This window comes from Balaenoptera acutorostrata, chromosome 2, assembly GCF_949987535.1.
Source record: "Balaenoptera acutorostrata chromosome 2, mBalAcu1.1, whole genome shotgun sequence".
NCBI lineage: Eukaryota > Metazoa > Chordata > Mammalia > Artiodactyla > Balaenopteridae > Balaenoptera > Balaenoptera acutorostrata.
The window spans coordinates 118,156,721-118,178,816 of NC_080065.1; the positions used below are offsets into that span (position 1 = coordinate 118,156,721).

At 47.1% G+C, this 22,096-nt stretch overlaps 1 protein-coding gene across 2 annotated transcripts in view; it reads left to right on the forward strand.

The window, feature by feature from the left end:
- Nucleotides 1–9,880: 9,880 nt before the first annotated feature.
- Nucleotides 9,881–22,096, forward strand: part of SLC22A4 (solute carrier family 22 member 4) — a 43,790-nt gene continuing 31,574 nt past the window's right edge. For both annotated transcript variants that reach the window (XM_007188548.2, XM_057539930.1), the window contains exon 1: nt 9,881–10,491. In XM_007188548.2, coding sequence (XP_007188610.1) covers nt 10,099–10,491 — 393 coding nt within the window. In that variant the 5' untranslated portion in view covers nt 9,881–10,098. The remainder of the gene's footprint in view (nt 10,492–22,096) is intronic.

Sequence of the window (22,096 nt, forward strand, 5' to 3'; positions counted from 1 at the left end):
TGCCTGTTCTAAGAGCAGTGAAGAAATGTCTGGAGTGGTGTAAGTGAGGTGCCAGTAGAAGTATATGAGCTCAGAGAGACGTGGGGGTGGGAAGACTGGCCACGTTGACCTTGTAAGCCTCAGGAAGGACTTTGGCTTTTACTCGGAGAGGAGAAGCCAGAGGAGTGGCATGACCTGGGCTTTTATGTTTTAACCAGGATGACTGTGTCTGCTGTATGGAGAATAGACTGTAAGGGGCAAAGGTGGAAGCAAGGAGACCAGTTCGTAGGCATGACTGCATTCATCCCTGACTAATCCCTAACTAGCCCACTTCCCTCTGCCTCCATAGCTCCAGCCCCAGTTCAGGCCCCTACATTCTCCTGCCTGGCCCCTGTAACAGCCTCCTGACTGGCCTTCCTGTCTCCCATCTGGCCCCTCAATCCTTTCTCCACCCAACGGCAAAGAAAGATTTTTAAAATGCAAATCTGACTATGCCACTCTTGTCTATTAAAGCTTCCATGGCTCCCCATTGCTCTTAGGACAAAGTCTAAACTCCTGAACCCAGCCCACAAGGCCCCATGAGGTGTAGTCCCTGCTGAAATTTGCTGACAGCCCTGCCTCAGGCCCCCATAATTGCAGTTGTGCTGATCTGTAAATTCAGCTTCCTCAAGATCTTTTTCCAGACTCTTACAGGCTTCCTTGACCCTCCAAGGAGCTAGAAATGAAAACTGAGTCCTTCTTTCTGATTCTCTGTGTGATAAGCTTTATTCTCCCACCTTCCACCTTGAGAACCAAGGAAAGGGGTGAGGGCAGGAGAAACCCAGATGCTGCTTCAAGCCAGCCCTCCCTTCCCGGCCAAGGACTCAGCCCCTCTTGGTGGCACAGCAGCCTGGCCCTGGGGTAACAGCCCATGAACAGCTGAGTTAGGGGTGTTGTGACCTGTACTGTGAGGCCCAGAAGCCTGGGCTATGGGCCCAGAGAGTCCCGCTGACCACTCAGGGAGTGCCCTGCCTCCTCCTCCACCTGTGGGTCTTCCTGCCCAGCTTATCTGCACTGCAGCTCCATCCTGGGGCTCATTCTTACCCAGGGTAACAGCTTCTTGACTTTAGTCCCCACACTAACCCCTGATTTGCTTCCTACAACTCTGGGTAATTTCCTGGTTTATCATTTTCTCACATAACATTCAAAATTTTCCCACAAAATAGTCCTTAGCACCTCTGAAAAGAGGTGGAAGTCTAAAAAGAAATGAGGGTAGTAAAGGGGTCTCTAATAAGCAAGGAGTGTCCTTCTGTGCCCCCTCTACCACAAGTAGGAAACTGTACTTGGAAACCAAATTTTATCTTTGCTCCTGTCTGATGTGGACCATCTGTGGCCGAAGGCAGAGGCTAGAAATCCCAGGAAAGGCTGCCAGAAGCCTCACCTGTTCCTACAGGGTCTGCGGTTGGCCTCAGCCATGTGGGCTCAGAGACCTGACTGACCAGCCCTGTGAGCAGGTCTGTCTCCCCAGTCTGACTGGGTTAGCGAAGCTCAGAGGCTGAAGCACCACACCACACACCAGCTCCTTTACCAATATAGGCAGCAGTGGAAGGACACTCGGCTTCTCTCCAGGGTATTCTTGGCCTAAAGGCACATTTCATGGGAAGCCAGAGCACAGTTACAGACTCAGAGGAAGTCTCAGAGGATGCAAATTGGGTAAGAAATATCATAGGAGCTAATATGTCCCAGGTCTTCATCTTCAAGTCCTTAGTGAACGGATATTACTCTTCCTTCATCTTCACATAAACCTGAAAGGAAGTACAGTTATTATCCTCACTTCATGGATGAGCTTAGAAGGGTTGAGAAACTTGCCCAGGTCACACGCTGGTCAGCTATCTCCATGGCAAGAACACCCAGGGCAATCGCAAGTATGCATCTTCCCTGGAGAACATTGCCTGTCCTACCAATGGCCTGGTGACTCTTGCCAGGCCACTTCTGAAGGGTGCTGACCTATCTCTGCTTGTCAAGGTCCCTAGACAGCCCAGAGTGCAGCTCAGATGCACCAGCTCTTCACACAGGGCCAGGCTCCTCCATGGAGCATGGAACGGTGGAAGATGAGCTGAGTCCAGGTGACCCCTGAAGCTTTGGGTCTGGGTGTAGACAAGGCTGGTGCCCACAGCACCTGTTCATAAACTCTGGCTTGCACGAACCCACCCCCACACCTGCCTGACTTGGGCCTGGGTCAGGTTCGGATCCCTGAGCTAAATGGGCTGTTCTGACTCCTCACCACCTCCCCCTCCTACTTCATGCAGTGCCTTCTCAGTCTGTGTTCCTGTCCACTCCCCTGCCTATCCCTGAGGCACCAGCCTCCTCAAGCTTCTGGCCCAGCTTCTCCTTTCTTCTCCAAATGCTCATTCTCAAGAGTGCCTTGGGTTGTTTGCAATACCTAATAGTAGATCCCTTCCAAACTGCCCCCGCCCTCTTTTTGTAGTCTCACCCGGTCCCACTGGAATTGGTCTGGGAGGATAGGGCTCAGAGGCCCAGCCAAGGGATGGTTCTTCCCCTACAGGCTCAATCTTAAACTGACTGTCCTACTGTGACTCCACTTAGGTTTGTACAGCACATGGAACTATACTCAATATTTTGTAATAACCTACAAGGGAAAAGAATCTGAAAAAATATATATATATATAACTGAAATACATATATATTTTAAAATATAAATCTAAAAATATATAGTATATATATAGATAGATAGATAGATAGATAGATAGATAGATATAGATATAGATATATCTGGATCACCGTGCTGTACACCTGAAGCTAACACAATATTGTAAATCAACTACACTTCAATAAAAATTAATTAAATTTTTTTAATTAAGAATTTTTTAGGTCAAGTATGGTCTATCCTCTGCCAACCTTTCCAATCTCATCCATCTGCCTTTCCCAACCACTGGTTTAGTGTTCACATGGCAGGTGTCTGGGTTGGAGCAGATTGCCTGGGTGCCAGGGGGTGGCCCATGGATCCACCCGCCCCACATAGTTGACTCCAGGCCCTTTTGGTCAGAAGGAGCAGAGGCAGGGTTTGAACCTATAAATGAGGCTGCCAGGGTCTAGCCTTCCTCATGTTCCTAGGCAGCACCCAGTGAAGGGCAGCACAGGCTGCATCCTCCGTAGTCATATATAAGTAGGATGACCACATAGGACACCTCAAGCTCACAACTTCAGATATTCCAGGCACACTGTTTATAGCAACCAGCCACTGATATAGCAACCAGCTTCTCTGGGGTATCCCAATCTCAGCTGTGCTGCTTACTTCTCACTTTCTCTCCTGGACTCCTCGGAAGCTGAGGCATGGAACACATATAGAAACCTGCTCAACATGCGTGGGTGTGCAATCTGGAAGTACTGGGGGGTTAACACCCACACCTGAACCAAAGAAGGGCGGGAACCTATGGATAAATGTTGCCTACTTCTGAATCTTAGACATTTCTGAGACACATTCCCCCAGGTCCCCACAGCTGTAAACAACCCTACGCTGTACCTTTGTACTTGCTTTTCTTCTTCTCTGTTTTACTCTCCATCATCCCTTAGTCCTGTTCCCTTAGAGTCATTCCCAAATAGAAGGCAGTCTAGAAGGCAGACTTGCAAGGAAGGGATTCTAGAACTGGAACAGTCCCCTTTCAAACAGAGATAAGGACCCCATTACTGTTAGTAAGTAGGATGGTAATAATACCAACATGCAGTAGCATCATTTACCAGAACTCCTATGATTAGAGATTAGAAAGAGACGCAAGGGGAAAGTGAAGCATTGGCTTGTGTCAGTGCTTTTTAATCAGGGGCTATTTTATCTCCCAGGGGACATTTAGCAATGTCTGGAGACACTGCTAAATGTCTGGTACCACTAGGAGAGTGTACTATGGCATCTAATAGGTAGAGGCCAGAGATGCTGCTAAACATCCTAAAATACACAGGACAGCCCCTCACAAGAAAGAATAATCTAGCTCAGAATTTCAATAGTGCCAAGATTGAGAAACCCTGGTTATGGCACATAGAACACATGAGGACAATGGTGATTATAAGGATGATGGCCCTGACTGGCTTTCGCTAAGTGCTTTAGAAGCCTTGAAAAAAGAAAATGATAGTCCCAAGTCAGCCAACTCTAAACTCAAGGTACACTGTGAAAGCCAGGAGGCCTCCATAGAAGCTTTTAAAGAGACCTTTATCTCCTGCAGCCACAGGACAGACTGTGTTGGAAATCAAACCCAGGGCTTATTTAATTGATTTAACTATAAGGGTAGGAGAGCCACAACAAAAGGCTGCATGCATAGTTTTGTTAGGTCTATGACAAAGTCATGGCCCTGATACAAAATACACAGAACCCTGGAACATGGAACAGGGACATTTGGGTCAGTTAATTGAGAATTTTTAATTCCTGGATTCCCCTAAACCTTCAAGGCCAGGAGCAGCAGCTCTCTTCCCCATACTACAGGAGAGTAGCCTCTCCTTGCCTGGAATCCCTGCCAAGACTCCTCCTAAGGCAAGCGGCTCCAGAGGTGACGCCTACCCTCCTCTGGATCCTCCTTACCTCCCCTCATGGTCTCTATACTAGAGTTAGGTTTCAGCATAGCCTAAGCGGGGAAATACAGTCCCTGATCCACAAGGAAATAGCATATATATTGAAAAAATGACAGGACCTACGTTCTGGTAGGAACAGGGTTAACATATGTGGGAATTTATTAACCTGGAAGCATTCTCTCATTACGCTGGGTTTAACATCCAAGCAAGGATACATAAAACCATCTTCATATGCTTCTGAGATGGCTCTTCAGTACTTGGATACAATTATGGCCTATGGAAATGAGGTGGAAATGCCAGAACTTTCTTGACAGTATCAAAGGAGTCAGAAGGCCCAGGGGAGTGAGAATGTTAGATTGTTTTTAACACGCAAGACCAGAGAACCTATCACCAGATTATATTCCCAAGCCAAGTTCATCAGACACTCTCTTCACTAAGGCAATACAAAATGCACAGGTGTGGATCTCTAGTGTTAGTGGGGATGGTAGGATTCTAGAATAGCAGAGGCTGGATGGTGACACTTAAACAACAGAGGCAGGGTGGATGTAATTACAGACCAAAGGGACAACCAGAGGGCTTCAACCCACGGGATCTGTGGTGATGGCTAATACACCATGCTTTTCCTAGGAGTTAAATAAATGGGCAGATGACTATTACTTGACTTGTATAACAACCTCACCCCCAAAAGTAAGAGCTAGTGATCAGAAGGCTGATGACAACTGCTACAATGGAAAATAGTATTTCCTCATAAATTTCCCAGATTCAGGCCAGTTCACAAGCTCAGAGCCTATTAATTGAAAAGGAGGCCAAGTCTCTTTAAGGAAGAACCCTCCTATACTGCTAAAAGTATTTATGATAATTACTTCCCCAATCTTTCCCTGTAAGGGATATGTGGCTATCTCAGACTACTCAGGCTGCTATAACAAAATACCACAGACTGGGTGGCTTAAACAATAGAAATTTATTTCTCACAATTCTGTAGGCTGGAAAGTCCAAGATCAAGTGCTGGCCAATTCAGTTCCTGGTGAGAGTCTTTTTCCTGGCTTGTAGATATCTCTCTGGTGTCCCTTCCCATAAGGGCACTATCCCATCATGAAAACCCCACCCTCATGATCTTATCTAAACCTAATTATTTCCCAAAGGCCCCATCTCCAACCATACTTCCACACTGGAGGTTAGGGCTTTAACATATGAATTTGGTGGGGGGAGGCCGCAATTCAGTCCATAGCAGTGGCCTTTAACCCAAGTAACTCTGGCCTGAGGAAAGGGAAAGACCCAGAGCTGTCAAGAGCTGTTGGATACAGAGTACGAGCTGGCCCTGATACCAACGGACAGGAAGCACCATTAGGGTCCCCCAGTTATACTGGGGGCTCATGAAAGCCAGGTGGTAAATGGAGTTCTCCTGCAAGCAAGTCTAACGGATTTAAAGATCCACACTGGATCTTTAGTAGTTCCCTGGTCCCTAAGTGCATAACTAGGAGAGATACACTTAGCAGCTGGCAAGACTCTAACATTTACTCCCTGTCCTATTAAGTAAGAGCAATTATGGTAGGAAGGACCAAACAGAAGCCTCTAACACACCCACATTTTTGACCAATTTATTATATCAGAAGTAAAACCATCTCCTTGGAGGAATTACAGAGATTAGCACCAACATCAAAGGTTTTCTTCTTTATATCCTTCAGTATGGAGGATCAAAAGCTGTTTGTTTTTATGTGGGATGAATAGCAGTACATATCACTGTCTTGCCCTTAGGTTATGTTAATTCTCCGGCTCTCTGTCACAATATAGTATTTAGTGACTTTGTCTTGATATTCCATAGAACATCATGATGGTCCACTGTACTGATGACATAATGCTAATATATCATAACCTAGTGAGCAGATGTCCTAGTAAGACACATTCATACCAGAAGATGGGAGATAAAAAGTATGATTGAGGGCCTTCCATGCTGGTGAAGGTTTTTTTACCTTTTTGTTCCAGAGTGAGTTAAATGTATATAAAATTTGACAAAGTAGTAAAATGAACCCCTAGGACCAATATTATGGTTAATCTTATTTCATCTATATCCTCACCCCACTTCTTTCATTCCATATTATTTTGAAGCCAATTGGTGAAGTTATTAGGGATCCAGTAGTCTGAAGCATGCCAGGCCATCCTCTGTAAGGTAAAGGCAAGTTGTTGTACCCTGTACCCTCTACCACTAATAAAAAGACATAGTGCTTGGTGAGAATACTACTCTAACCCATTTAATTGGTGCCTTGGAAGGCTCCCACCTTTGAGTGAAGCCCAGAGCAAGAGAGAGCTCTACAATGTGTCTAACAATAGTACAAGGTTCCCTGCCATTTGGTCCACATGACCCAGCAGAATCAATGCTGCTAGAGATGTTCATGGTGATAAGGATGCTGGGTAGAGTCTCTGATAAGCCATAATAAAAGAGTTTAAGTAAGATCTCTAGGGTGCCAGAGCAAGGTCATGCCTTTTGTAGCAGGGAGCTATTTGCCTTTTGAAAAGCAGCTATTTGGCTATACCTGACAATGGGACATCAAGGGTCTATGCAACTAGAAATATCCAGTAAGAGCTAGGTATTGTCAAATTCTATCAAGTCATAAGATTAAGCAAGCACATAAGCAATCCATCATATAAGAGAAATGGTAGAGTCAGGATCAGGATTGAGCAGGTCCATACAGTTCAGGTAAGTTAATGAACAGAAGGCTCAGACTCCATGACACCTACACCTCAGCTATACCAACACTTCTCCCTCAACTCAAACCTATGGTCTTACGGGGGTGTTTCTCTATAATCAACGGATAGAGGGAAAAAAATACTCACCCCTGTCTCACAGGTGCTATCAGCCAAAAAATGGATTGTTTACTGCAACATAGCCCCACTTAGGAGTGGCCCTAAAGGACAATGGTGAAGGGAAATCCTCCCAATGGTCCAGCTATAAGCAGTGTACTTGGGCATTCATTTTGTATGGCAGGCGAAGTGGTTCAAGGTATGGACTTACATATACTCATGGGCTATGGCAAACAGTTTTGTGAAGTGGTACCTGCTGGCTCTCACACATGTACACCCTGAAAGTGCAGGGGAGTCGACCGGTGGAGCCAGAACTAGTAAACAAATGCCTCTTCATTCTCTAAGACTCTTTAGAAGGTCCCAGCTGGATCAAATCCCAGTTACCCACAGCAATTAGGGTTGGGAAAAAGCTAAGGCAAGTGAAAAGAGTGAGGCACTTGCCTCAGGTGCAAAATTTAAGGGGGTGCCAAGAAATTCAATAATGAAGATAAATAATATTTTAACATAGTATTTTTAAAAATCAAAACCAATATAAAAATCCATGATGGGGCTTCCCTGGTGGCGCAGTGGTTGAGAATCTGCCTGCTAATGCAGGGGACACGGGTTCGAGCCCTGGTCTGGGAAGATCCCACATGCCACGGAGCAGCTGGGCCCGTGAGCCACAACTACTGAGCCTGCGCGTCTGGAGCCTGTGCCCCGCAACGGGAGGGGCCGCGATAGTGAAAGGCCCGCGCACCGCGATGAAGAGCGGTCCCCGCACCGCGATGAAGAGTGGCCCCCACTTGCCGCAACTAGAGAAAGCCCTCGCACGAACCGAAGACCCAACACAGCCAAAAATAAATAAATAAATAAATAAAGTAGCTATACAATTAAAAAAAAAAAAATTAAAAAAAAAAATCCATGATGAACAAAACATCAAAATTTTAAGATACGATCAGTTATTACTAATTTTTTCCTTTGGTCTCAAGCTCTAATGTCACAGTACATCACTGTCACTGATCCTGGTCAGTACCAATGACCAGCTCAATTACACAGTCTTGTGTCGGCCTTACCTCCTTCCCTGTTCACTCTCCCTAGTCCTTCACTCCTTAACTTGGGATCACTACTATAAATATATGATCTCCACATAAATTCTTATCTCGGGCTTTGATTTTTTATTGGGGGACAGGGGAGGCTGAAATCTAAGCTAAGTAAGACAATGACCACAGGAAATATTGTTCAAAGAAGGATTCTTTTGAAAGGAAAGGGAAACACTATTAACAATTCTACTGGACTAATAGGCATAAATCAGAGCTCTCCTGGCACATCTAGACATATGGTCTTATTACACATAAGGAAACTGAGGTTCCAAGGGGGTAGGAAGCCCCTCTCCCTGTAGACTGGAGGCTACAAAAAATGAGGAAGAAACGTCTCCCACCTCTTAACCAGGGCCTGGAGAAGCAAACACACTTGTACAAAATCTCCAAAGAGATGGGCCCTTCAGCCTGTCAATCACATCTGCCTCAGGAACCCCAGGACTCCCACTGCAGGCCCAGGCTAGCTCACACAACAGCAGAGGGGCCTTAAGCCTGGACACGAGCAGACTGGTCTCTGCTCTGGTTACCCTGACAGAACTGGGCGGCAAACTGGACCTTCTCCTCCTCGCTTCCTCCTTCCCTCTGTTACCGGACCATGGGCTGTCCCTTCTGCAAACTTGAGGGCTCCAGTCCAAGAAGACTCTGGCAGCCAGCCTCGATGAAGAGCCCCAGGGGATCAAAATCAGAGCCCAGGAATGGTGACAGCTGGGCCTCCATTACCGTGCTCTCACAAAGGACCAAGCTCCGCGTAGTATGTTCTCCAGAGGCCCCAACAGGATCCTGGGACGACCCCGGTAGTCCTTGCTCCCCACCTCCCCTCAGTCCGAGCTTGTCTCTGATGCACAGCGATCTTGATCATCCCTGTTTCCCCCTTTTCAAGGCGAGGCTCCGGGCTGTCCCGAAGCCGCCGGCAGGTGACTGAATCCAACTTGGGCGTTAGTGAGCGCCGGGTGGGCGGGCGCCGGCCACTTGCGCTGCGGCGGGCCAGAGGAGAGGGCGCGCTCCTGTCGCCCCTGCGCCCGCAGAGCACCGACCCCACGCACTCGCCCGTCAGCGCCCCGCCCGAGGCCCCCTTCGGGCTGGAAGCGTGAGAGGAGAGACCCCCTGCCCGGGACGAGGCCTGTGGCGACGCCGACAGAGAGGGCCGAGGGCCGACCTCTCAAAGACCTTGCTCTGCGGCCTCGACTCTTCCCATTCACCCACTCGCCCGTGAGGCCCTACCCGGCAGCCCGGGGCTGGGCGCTCAGCACCTAGGGGGCGCGGAGGCGGGGGATGCGGCGCGGGAACTGGGCCCCTTTTCCGTACGGAGGCTGCACCGCTGGCCTCCTAGCCTCCCCGGGGTGTCTGGCGGGGTCGCCGGGGGCGGGGAGCGGAGCACGGGCGGAGCCGCCCCGGAGCCCCACCCCAGCCAGCCTGCTGCCTCGCCCTGCCCCGCCCCAACCGGGATCTGGGTGTGGTCCCGAGTTTCTACCGTGGCTTGTAGCTTTGCGTCCAGCTCCCAGGAACCTTCCAAGGCCCGCAGCCCGTTTCCTGGGAACGGTGCCGGCCGCGCGCCTCGTTTTCCCTCAGCCGGCCTGGCCGGCGAGAACGTTCTGACGCCCCCGGGGAACGCCCTCCACCGCGCGACACTGTCCGGGGAACGCTCTTATCATCCCTCGTTGCCAGCTGCAGAGCAGCGGCGGGGAGCATGCAGGACTACGACGAGGTGACCGCCTTCCTGGGCGAGTGGGGCCCTTTCCAGCGCCTCATCTTCTTCCTGCTCAGCGCCAGCATCATCCCCAACGGCTTCAACGGTATGTCAGTCGTATTCCTGGCGGGGACCCCGGAGCACCGCTGTCGGGTGCCGGACACCGCGAACCTGAGCAGCGTGTGGCGCAATCACAGCCTCCCGCTGCAGCTGCAGGACGGCCGCGAGGTGCCTCACAGCTGCCGCCGCTACCGGCTCGCGACGATCGTCAACTTCTCGGCGCTCGGGCTGGAGCCGGGGCGCGACGTGGACCTGGAGCAGCTGGAGCAAGAGGGCTGCCTGGATGGCTGGGAGTTCAACCAGGACATCTACCTGTCCACCATCGTGACCGAGGTGGGTATGTGAGCGACCCAGTATCTGCATCAGTCCCCCTCGAGACGCCCTGGCAGTGCCTGGGTCAGCGTCCCCCACTCCTCATCAAACCTGGCCAGCAGTCACCTGGGTTATACATCCAACACAGGTGTGCAGCCCAAGAGAGCAGGACTCAGGCTCATTCCCCATCGGTTTGTCTCGTAGGGAGGGGATGAAGAAGGGAGAAGGGAAGCAGTTGTCAACTGCCTTTTCCTCTGGCAGTTTCACAAAAGACGAAGTTGTTTCCCAAGAGCCTAGATACCGCCAACTCCAGGCTCCCCAGATGGACAGCCTGAGTCAAGTTCCTGCCGTAGGCATGAGGAGGGGGTGTGGGGGATGCTGCTGAGCCACCTGTAGACACAAAGAAGAGTCTTGCTGCTGGGCAGGGCATGGGCAGGTGTGGTCTGTTCCCTGGCCACAGGCTTCTGGAAGCATCACGGGGTCTCCTGCTCTGCCATACAACTATGGTAAGGCTTGGGTCCTGTCCTGAGCCTCCAGTTTCTCTGAAAAGGAGCAGAAGGGCTCCTGATACTGGTGGAGTACAGGGAACTAGAGGAGGCATAACCCTGGCCCCAGGGCACTCATGAAGGGCCAGACTCACAGAGACCGTCTGAGCATAGGGCCCAGGGGTGGACAGAGGCTCCGGCTTATGCCATTAGCCGCTTAGCATCCTAAGTGGTTTGGTGGCAGGATTTCTAAGTTTCAGCAGTCAGAATACACACGTACTTTGTCCTCTGCATTTCCTGCTTTGCATCTGGTAAGGGCCAGGTGATGCTACGTCAGGGCACATCTCCTTCTGAGGAGGGTATCCTCACAGACTAGTTTCCTGCTATTAATCAGGCAGGTAGGATTCCCAGTTTCTGGCCCATCCTCTGCTCTATGTGAAAACCTGAGCATGGCCTCTGCTAGTCTTTTATCCCCTTCCCCAGCACAATGTGGCAATAATTAGACACCATGTCTGGCCTTGTGCTGAACAACAGGCTATACACATCTGGGGTGTGGGGTCTGCTTTTGAAGCTCAGATACCCACGGGGACACTGGCTGTGTTAGAGAGAGCTAACATCAAACCTGGTTAATAACAGGGTTCTGGAACCTGAATTCAAATACTGACTGGCTTGTTGTGTGACCTGGGGCAAAAAAAACGGCCCTCTCTGTGGGGATAGCAGGGTGAGGAACTACTCTAAGAAGGGATGATAAATTTGAACTGAGTCTGGAAATATGAGCAGGACTTGTCCAGGCAAAGAACATGGAAGAATCTGGGAATGAGATTTCATAGATCAGGGTGGCTTGGAGTTCAACGGATGGCAAGTGAGGCTAGAAATGCCTACAGGGGCTTGTCCACAGTGGGCCTTGTAGGAATGTTGAAGGGTTGAGTATATTCTGAGGACAGTGAGGAAATAGTAACGGTTCCAAGGAAGGGGTAACATGGTCAGATTTGTGTTTTTAGAAAGAACTGTCTCAAGGTGCTATGAAAATCAAGAAGACCAGTGAGGAAGCTGTGGGAGTTGCTTTAGCAAGAGATTGGTGGCCAGCTGGGAGTGGTGGCTCTTGAGTCTATAAGACCTGTAGAAAGTGGGCTCAGCCTATGGAGCACCTCTGGATTCCCCCAGCATTGGTTCCATGCCTACCTTGGGCCCTGAGGTGGCCGTGCTTCTCTGGCTTTGATCCCCTAGCAGGGGCTCCTAGTGCTTACCCACCCTCTGCCCACAGCCTGATCCTGAGGGATCCAAAAGTAGGGGCCAGCTCACCCCACCTCAGTTCCTGGAAGTGTGGTCAGCACCTGAGCTGGAGCTGGCCCTACTGGCTGCAGCCCTCCTTGACAGCTGGGTTGACCTGTCTCTTTCCCCTTCCTTACTGGTTTTGTTCACCTCAGGGTGTGAGGGGTAGGTGGCTGCTGGCTTACAAGTCCATAGCTATCCCTGTTGTACCCTGCTCACAAGGGCCTGTGGACACCTCTGGGGATGCACATCATCACACACTCACACACATGCACCACGATTTGCTTTTTTCAGCAGGCTTTCCCTTCCTTGCTTCCTTTTTGGGTGCTGGGAGTAAAATAAAAGGCAAAGGAGCACTAGTGTGGGAGGAAGGAGGGGAGAAGCATGAAAGTGAGTAGGGTGGGTGGTTCTTCCTAGAAAGGTGGTGGCACAAGGAGGAGCTCTGGAGTCAGACAGGTGGGTCCGTTCTGACCCTACCCCCAAGCACTGGGCTGACTTCAACAGGTTGCATCACTGCTCAATCAGTGCCTCAGTTTCCTTATCTATAAAAGGGGACACAAGCAAATGAAAAGATGCTCAACATCATTAATCATTAAGGAAATGTAAATCAAAACCACAATGAGATGTCACCTCACATGCATTCGGTTGGCTGCTATTAAAAACAAAAACAAAAAACAAAACAAAACAAAACAGAAAAATAACAAACAAGGATGTGGAGAAGTTGGAACCCTCATGCACAAAATGTAAAATGGTGCAGCCACTATAGAAAACAGTGTGGCAGACTCAATAAATTGAAAATAGAATTATTGTATGATCCAGCAATATCACTTCTGGGTGTATATTCAAAAGAATTGAAAGCAGGATCTTGAAATATTTGTATACCCATGTTCATGGCAGTATTATTCACAATAACCAAAGAGGTAAAAGCAATTCAAATGTCCAGCAACAGATGAATGGATAAATAAAATGTGGTATATACATACAGTGGAATAGTATTCAGCCTTAAAAAGGAAGGAAATGCTGACACAATGCTACAACATGAATGAAACTTGAGAACATTATGCCAGGTGAAATAAGCCAGACACAAAAAGACAAACTGTATGATTTCACTTATATGAGATATGAAGAGTAGTCAAACTCATAGAAACAGAAAGTAGAATGGTAGTTGCCAAGGGCTGGGAGCAGAGGGAAACGGGGAGTTATTTAATAGATATAGAGTTTCATTTTGCAAGATGAAGAGTTCTGGAGATTGGTTGCACGATAATGTGAATATATTTAACTCTCCTGAACTGTACACTTAAAAATCGTTAAGATGGTATATTTAATGTTGTGTGAATTTTATTACAGTTGTTAAAAATGAGAATCATAAGAATGTCCAGCTTATCCGAGTTGTTGGGAGGATTTGATGAGATCATGTGCCATGCTATATCCCGTAGCACCAGCAAAATGGGCATCATAGGTGGGTGGATGAGGAGTGGAAAGGGCAAGACCTCATCACCTCTGGCTGGGCACGATGGGCATTGTGGGAGCTGTTCTAAGGTCCAGGTTGCAGCCAGTATAATGGGTGATGAGACTTGCTGGAGGCAGAGCCCCTTTCCCAGGGTGGAATTCTAGGGCCCAGAGAATAGGACACAGGTCTGAATCTGCTGTGCCAGGGGGAGAAATGGCCTCAGCTCCCCAACAAGATCAAGCCCGGGGGCCCTGAGTAAGTTCTCTGCATCTCTCTGGCACCATACAGGTAGAGGGACCACCCTCAGATTGTCTCTGCTTTATACCTCTGAAGGGATCTCCTGATGGGCATACCCTCTGGGACAGAGAAGCCCACCTGAGCCAACCGCCTGACCCTTTCACAGGGAAGACCGGTCAGCCAGGGGCCCAAGGATGGCATGTTCTGCTGTGGAAATGCCTTTTAGAGAATGCCAGGAGGTGGGAACCTGGTGTCTGAGTTGGGAACTGTGTGGGTGCGTCTGCCTGTGTGTATAGGTGTATAAGGTAGTTTCCTTCCTCTAGGAACTCATGGGTGGAGCTGCGGGCAGCTATGCCCTTCACCATGATAGAACGTCCAACAGAGGGCCTGGGCCTCTGAAGGCACTAGCCTTGTGATGTCTTTCTTGGGACCTGGGGTCAGGGTTTGGACAGAATAGGACACACTGATTCTCCACCCACAGCCCAAAGGTATGATATAGGAACAAGGGAGCCTTATCCTCTGCTAACAGGGTGCTTATGGGGGGCACTAGGAGCAGCGAAGGCGGGAACAATGAGACAGACCGAGCCTGGCATCTGACTGACAACTACATAGGACTCCATGTGGCAGCTCATAGGGATGTACCTCTTTTGGGGCCTGGGTGGGCTCTGCCAAAGGTGAAGAGTTTAGGCTGTTATCTTTCCATCAGGCCTGCAGGCTGCCCTGGAATACTGCTGGCTAGTGTGAGACTGGCAACTTGGCTGTTGGGACAGCCTGAATATTAACCAAGTTCACAGCCCAGACCTGCCCTCTGGCAGATTCCAAAGGGGATAAAGTGGGGACCTCTGCCTCCAGCCAGCACCAACAGACACTTATTTCCAGTCAGTGCTTCAGAAAGAGAACAAATAAAGGAGACTGAGAGGCTTTCCCTAGCTATGGCCTGAATTTGCTTATCTGTTTATTTATCAGCTGCCTCACGCCAAACAGTTTGCCTGTTGCCTCTAAGCTCTATTCCTCTGACAAATGCCACCAGGATCTCAGAATGTGCCTTTGTTTCGAGGCTGCTTCACCCGAACCTCCTGCCAAGTTTCTGGACAAACAGACTTTGTCCATCTCTCCTGGTGGGCAGCAGAGCCCTCACACTTTGTCCAAGAGGTAGGGTGGTGCGTTGACAAAAACAAGGCTTGGCAGAGCTGGTCAGAAGAGCTGCAGGTGCCTCGGGCTTCTGAAGGGACTGTTATTTCTTCTTTGTGACAGGCTATATTCGATTTATATTCAAGGCTAACGCAGGCCTGCCTTATCATCTGAAGCCTTGGTATAGTTTTAAGCATGTCTGTAGAGTCCAAAAAAAAAAAAAAAAAAAAGGCAGGGATCCCCATTTGAAGCAGAGAGAATGGAGGCTCTGGGGAAAGGCTTGGCTGACTCACATGCCCTAGCAACTGGCACAGACAGTCCAAGGCTGGTGGCTCCTGCTCTGTGTTTGCAGGACTGGAAGGCAGGTTCCTAGTGGCACCTTCCAGAGTTGCCCCTTGGTGCTACATGGCTGGCACAGACCCCATCCTATTTGCTCTCATTCCCAGAGTGGAGCCTGTTAGAGCTGTGTTGGATCTAATGTCAGGATGCAAGTGGGAGAGCCAGGTCCCTGAGTGCCCCTTCTTCCCTCAAGCCCCTCCATTCCCATCCCCACCATCCCATTTAAACTACCTGGGTCTTCTGCTTTGGCTCCACCTCTGATGACCACAGAACTGAGGCCTCTCCACCTATGGGTGCTTTTTCTTTACCTCTAATATAAAGAAAAAAAGATACTGAGAACATTTTAGGATTTAGCCTCCCTCCATCTCCTGAGCTCCAAGTTGCAGAGGCTAATTCCTGGTGACTGCAGCCAGGAGACTGGGGGATCCCATCCTCCACTCAGACCATATTCATATAGTGGCGCCTCTACTCCAGGTTTCACAGGCTGAGAATATTGAGGCCCTGGTTGCCCTTGTCCCAGCTTATTGTAGAGTGGAGATTCCATGCCAGGAGAGGCAAGCCAAAAAGAGGGATGCTACCACCTCCCACCAGCCTCTAGCTCATAAGGCAGGGGGTGTCATTCTGAGGGCACTTTCCCTTCCCCCCAGTCCTGGAGCAGGGGCTCAGAGATTTTCCCCAGGGGAAAAGTAGTCCATAACAACAGAGAGCTCTGAAGCTGTCCCCACAGGAAATAACTTCAATTGAAACAAGATGTGCAGAAGTTGAAGCCTAAGAGTGCTCTTTAAAACAATGGAGACTGTGGTAGTAAACAATTAAGGGGAGACTGGTAGCTCCATTCGAGCAACAAGCTAACCCATAGGGCAACTAGATTACCAGAGAGAACCAGAAAAAGAGACAGCTCAGAGCAGTCAGGACAAACCTCAAAGACTTGCCTCAAAACTACTCCTTCAAAGGGGCTTGAATTTAATTGAACTAGACTATGGAATGATTTGTGCCCCAGGGCATTATTGAAAACAATAAAGGAATGAGCCAGTTATTGGTGGAGCCTAACAGCTAAGTGTGATATCAGCAGAGGCAAACAGCTTAATAGAAAAACTGGGGAAAGAGACAGTCAAAAAGAGCCCTGCTAAAACCATTGTCATCCCAGGGTGACTGTGTACATGCCCAAGGCTGTGCCCTCTGAGGAGCAACAACAGAGGCTTCACACTGTAGGGGAAATAGTCTTCACTAAGCGTCCAGCCAAGTCATTAAACAAATAAACAAACAAAGACAAGCACCCCCAGGGTTGGGGGGGGCTGTTCAATGCTCAGAGTTTCCACAATATATTTCCTGAAATGTCCAGTTTTTAACCAAAAATTACAATACATGCAAAGAAACAGGAAAATATGACCCAAACTCAGGGGAAAAAAGCAGGAAATAGAAATTGCCTGAAAGGGCTTAGATGTCAGATCTAACAAAAACTTCAAAGCAGTCATTATAAATATGTTCAAAGAACTAAAGGAATTCATGCTTTAAAAAGTAAAAGAGGGGCTTCCGTGGTGGTGCAGTGGTTAAGAATCCACCTGCCAATGCAGGGGACATGGGTTCAAGCCCTGGTCCGGGAAGATCCCACATGCCGTGGAGCAACTAAGCCCATGCGCCACAACTACTGAGCCTGCGCTCTAGAGCCCGTGAGCCACAACTACTGAAGCCCACATGCCTAGAGCCCATGCTCTGCAAAAAGAGAAGCCCCTGCAATGAGAAGCCCACGCACTGCAACTAGAGAAAGCAGGCACATGGCAACAAAGACTCAACACAGCCAAAAATAAATAAATACATTTATTTTTTAAAAAGCAATAAAAAAAAGTAAAAGAAGGTATGCTGACAACGTCCCATCAAATACAGAATACCAGTTAAGATATAAAAATAAAAGCTATAAAAAAAAGAATCAAATAGAAGTTCCAGAGTTGAAATATACAGTAACTGAAAGTTAAAAATTCACTAGAGAGCCTTAATAGTAGATTTGAACAGACAGAAGAAGGAATCAGCAAATTTGAAGACAGAGCAATATAAATTATGTAACCCAAAAAACAGAAAAAAGGAATGAAGAAAAATGAACAGGGTCTTAGAGAAATGTGGAACACTATTAACCAGACCAACATGTGCATAATGGGAACACTAGAAGGAAAAGAAAAGAAGGAGCAGAAAAAAAAATAGTGAAAGAAATAATGGCTGAAAACTTCCCAAATTTGATGAAAAACATTAATCTACACAGCTCAGCAGCTCAACTCCAAATAGAAGAAACAAAAAGAGTTTTACACACAGACACATCATGGTAAAGTTATTTACAGTTAAACACCAAGGGAGATTTTTAAAACAGCAAGAAAAATAGGACACATACAAGGAAACCCCAATAAGATTTATATTTGGCTTCTCATAAGAAACAAGAGAGGCCAAAAGGCAGTGGGATAACATATTCAAAGTGCTGAAAGAAAAAACACATCAACCAAAAATGTTGTACCTAGCAAAACTATCTCTTAAAAATGAAATAAAGACATTCGCACACACAGACACACGCACGCATGCACACACAAACCTGAGAGAATTTCTTGCTACCAGTGCTGCCTTACAAGAAATACTAAAGGAAGTTCTTCAGGAATATTTTTTTTTTTAATGCACAGCTTATTCTCTGAAAACTACAAGGCATCTTTGAAAGAAATTAAAGAAGATGTAAATACAGTAAGTCCCCTACATACGAACGTTCAAGTTGTGAACTTTCAAAGATGCGAATGTGCGTTCGCATGTCCAATCACATAAGGCGTGAGTGAAACTGCAGCTTGCCCTCTGTCTCTCATTGCTGATGATCCTTCAGCTCTACCATCTCCCACCTCCTCTCCCTCCTCCAGTCAGTAACTCTTCTTGCCTGTTCACTCCATGCCAGCTCCTGTATGCCAGCTGTTGTACTATAGCACTGTACTTTTCAAGGTACTGTACTGTAAGATTAAAAATGTTTTCTTTATTTTTTGTGTTTGTTTTTTATGTATTATTTGTGTGAAAAGTATTATAAACCTATTACAGTACAGTACTATATAGCCGATTGTGTTAGTTGGGTACATAGGCTAACTTTGTTGGACTTACGAACAAATTGGACTTACAAATGTGCTCTCAGAACAGAACTCGTTTGTATGTAGGGGACTTACTGTAAATGGAAAGACATCTCACATTCTGTTCATGAAGCAGAAGACAATATTGTTAAGATGGCAAAACTCCCCAAATTGATCTACAGATTCAATACAAAAGGTGTTCAATATCATTAGTCATTAGGGAAATGCAAATCAAAACCACAAGGAGATACATCTTAACACCCCTGGGATGGTTAAAATTAAAAAGACACACAATAGGGACTTCCCTGGTGGCGCAGTGGTTAAGAATCTGCCTGCCAATGCAGGGGACATGGATTCGATCCCTGGTCCAGGAAGATCCCACATGTCGCGGAGCAACTAAGCCTGTGTGCCACAACTACTGAGCCTGCGCTCTAGAGCCTGTGAGCCACAATGACTGAGCCCGCGAGCCACAACTACTGAAGCCCACGCACCTAGAGCAGGTGCTCCGCAACAAGCGAAGCCACCGCAATGAGAAGCCCGCACACCGCAACAAAGAGTAGCTCCCCCTCACTGCAACTAGAGAAAGCCCACATGCAGCAACAAACACCCAACCCAGCCAAAAATAAATTAATTAAAAAAAAAAAAGACACACAATAACAAGTGTTAATAGGAATATGGAAAAATTAAAACCCTCGTTCATTGCTGTTGGGATTGTACAATGATGCAGCCACGTTAGAAAACATTTTTCAAGTTTCTCAAAAGGTTAAACATAGATTTATCATATGACTCAGCAATTCTACTCCTCATATATACCCAAGAGAAATGAGAACATATGTGCTTGCAAAATCTTGTACATAAAAGTTTATAGCAGCTTTATTCATAATAGCCAAAAAATGGAAACAATCCAAATGTCTATCAACTGATAAATGGCTAAATAAAAGGTGGTATATCCATACAATGGTATATTATTCAACCATAGAAAGGAATGAAGTACTGATATTTGGTACAACAACATGGATGAACCTTGAAAACATTACGCTAAGTGAAAGAAGCCAGTCACAAAAGTCTATATATTGTATGATTCCACTTGTATCAAATGTCCAGAATAGGCAAATTCATAAGTATATTAGTGATTGCCACAGGCTGGGGAAAGAGAATGGGAAGTGACTACTAATGGGCATGGGGTTTCTTTCAGGGGTGATGAAACCATTCTAAAATTAGATAGTGCTGATGATTGCACAATTCTGTGAATATAGTAAAAACCACTGAATTGTAAACATAAGAAGAATGAATTTTATGGTGTGTAAATTATACCTCACTAAAGCCCTTATAAACAAAAAGAATTAAATAGCCAACTTTTTCCCCACAATGGTCAGGAAATTTCCAGTTTTAAGTCTGCAACTAAGTTATAAAGAAGAAATTGTGTGTGGATATATATACTATTATTAACTAACGACTACTTCCTCTTCTTCCCCCAGAATGAAAAATATAACTATAAGAGAACACATAGAAATCCATTCTTAAATGAACTATTGCTAGTTTTTCATTCACAGCTGTCTCTGAGATTGAAGTCCATTTATAAAGGGATTTTACACCTTGTGGTAAAAGCTTTTCTGGTTTTTAGTCATTGAATAGAAAGTTCTCTTTTCTAACAATCTCTACTGCCTCATCAGGTTTAAGTATAACCCGCTTTGCTTATTCATTAATGCTGTTTGTTATAAGTCATGGTTTTGGTTAGGACTAAGGCATGAGATCAATAGAAAGGGAACTACCATTTAATGAGGCCTGTAATGTGTCACTGTCAGACACTCTACTTACATTTCCTGTCCAATGCTCATAACAACCTCAGGAGGGAGTATTATTGTCACCTCTTTGAAGATGAGAAAACAGGCTAATGGAGGTGAATGAGTGGCCCAAAGTCACACAGCTGGAAGTGGTAGAACCCAAGAGAGCCCGTGCTCTTTGCTCAACATCAGGCTGCCTTCCAGAGTTCTCAGTTCTATGCAGGTCACAGGGATACACTTATCTTTATGGTCCTTTATGGCTTTGGTAAAGGCTAAAATTGCTAGACTTTGGTTACTTGGAGAGTTCAAGGTTGAGGGTGATTTTCAAAGGACAGTGTGTGAGGGACTTCCCTGGTGGTGCAGTGGTTAAAAATCTGCCTGCCAATGCAGAGGACACGGGTTCAAGCCCTGGTCTGGGAAGATCCCACATGCTGCAGAGCAACTAAGCCCGTGTGCCACAACTACTGAGCCTGTGCTCTAGAGCCCGTGAACCACAACTACTGAGCCCGAGTGCCACAACTACTGAAGCCCACCCTCCTAGAGCCCGTGCTCTGCAACAAGAGAAGCCACAGCAATGAGAAGCCCACACACCACGACAAAGAGTAGCCCCTGTTCCCTGCAACTAGAGAAAGCCCGTGCGCAGCAACGAAGACCCAATGCAGCCAAAAATAAATAACTAAATGTAAATTTAAAAAAAAAGGATAGTGTGTGATACCACACATTTCCAAACTAATTTTCCATTACTCCTAATTGTTCAACATTCATTCATCGACAATTTGTTAAGCATCTACCATGTGCCTAGCCTTGTACATGCATTAGTTATCTAGAATGATTATATGAATGTGTTCAGGTTTTAGAACTCTGTCCATCTGGAGAAGGTTGAGCAGGGGGTGCCTCTTTTCCTGTCTAGCCAGAGAGCACAGTGGCCCAGAACAAAGCCCACCCCACCCAGGACGGCTGGGCTCATGCATGCACATGTGCACACCTGATCTGTCCTGTAAAGTATGCTTGACCTTGGGCTTTGTGGAGGCAGTGACCATGTCTGCTTTGTGCCCCATACACAGTCTGGCCCAGAGCATGTGCTCAGTGATGGTTGAATAAATGGTTAAGCAATTCCTTTTACCAATCCACTAGAACTCAGGCTAGTCACTTCATTGCCCTATGCCTTCATTTCCTCATTTGTAAAATGGGGATAAAGAGAATACCCATTTCACATGGCAACTTTGAGATCCCATGAGTAATACAAGGCACACAGTGAGCACGCAATACACTGTACTTGTCCTTCCTATTATTATTACTGTTGAGGGCATGAGATGCATATTCTTCTAGGCCAAGAGTGACCTCATGTTGCCTATTACCTTGTGACGTGGTTTTTTGTTTTTTAAAGCAGAGCTGAAGGCTAGATGGCCCAGCCAAATGGAGCTTACTCTGCTCTGTTAGGGAACATTGGTCTAAGACCTTGAGGATGAGATAGACACAGTAAACCTGTGAGAGCACATCCAGTGCCTCAACCCGGCACAGTTTGGGACATTCTACTCTTTGCCTATGGCGTGTGTGGGAATGTGGGTTATGTTTCAGTAATGGTAGTATTTGACCTTAAAGCACAGCTCCAGAGCGATGCCAGGCAGCTCCTCACCAGGCCATCAGCCATTAGCCTCTGAGCTGACTGTGTGTATGTATGTATGTTTGTGTGTGCATGTGTGTACACACATGTGCAGAGACCCACGGGACAGTTCTGTCTCATCAAGGAAAAGACTGTCTCCCACTGGTCCTGCCATGTCATTGTTAACCACAGGGAGTTCCCTGGGACCTGGCTATCGAGGCCCCAAGACACACCCCTAGAAA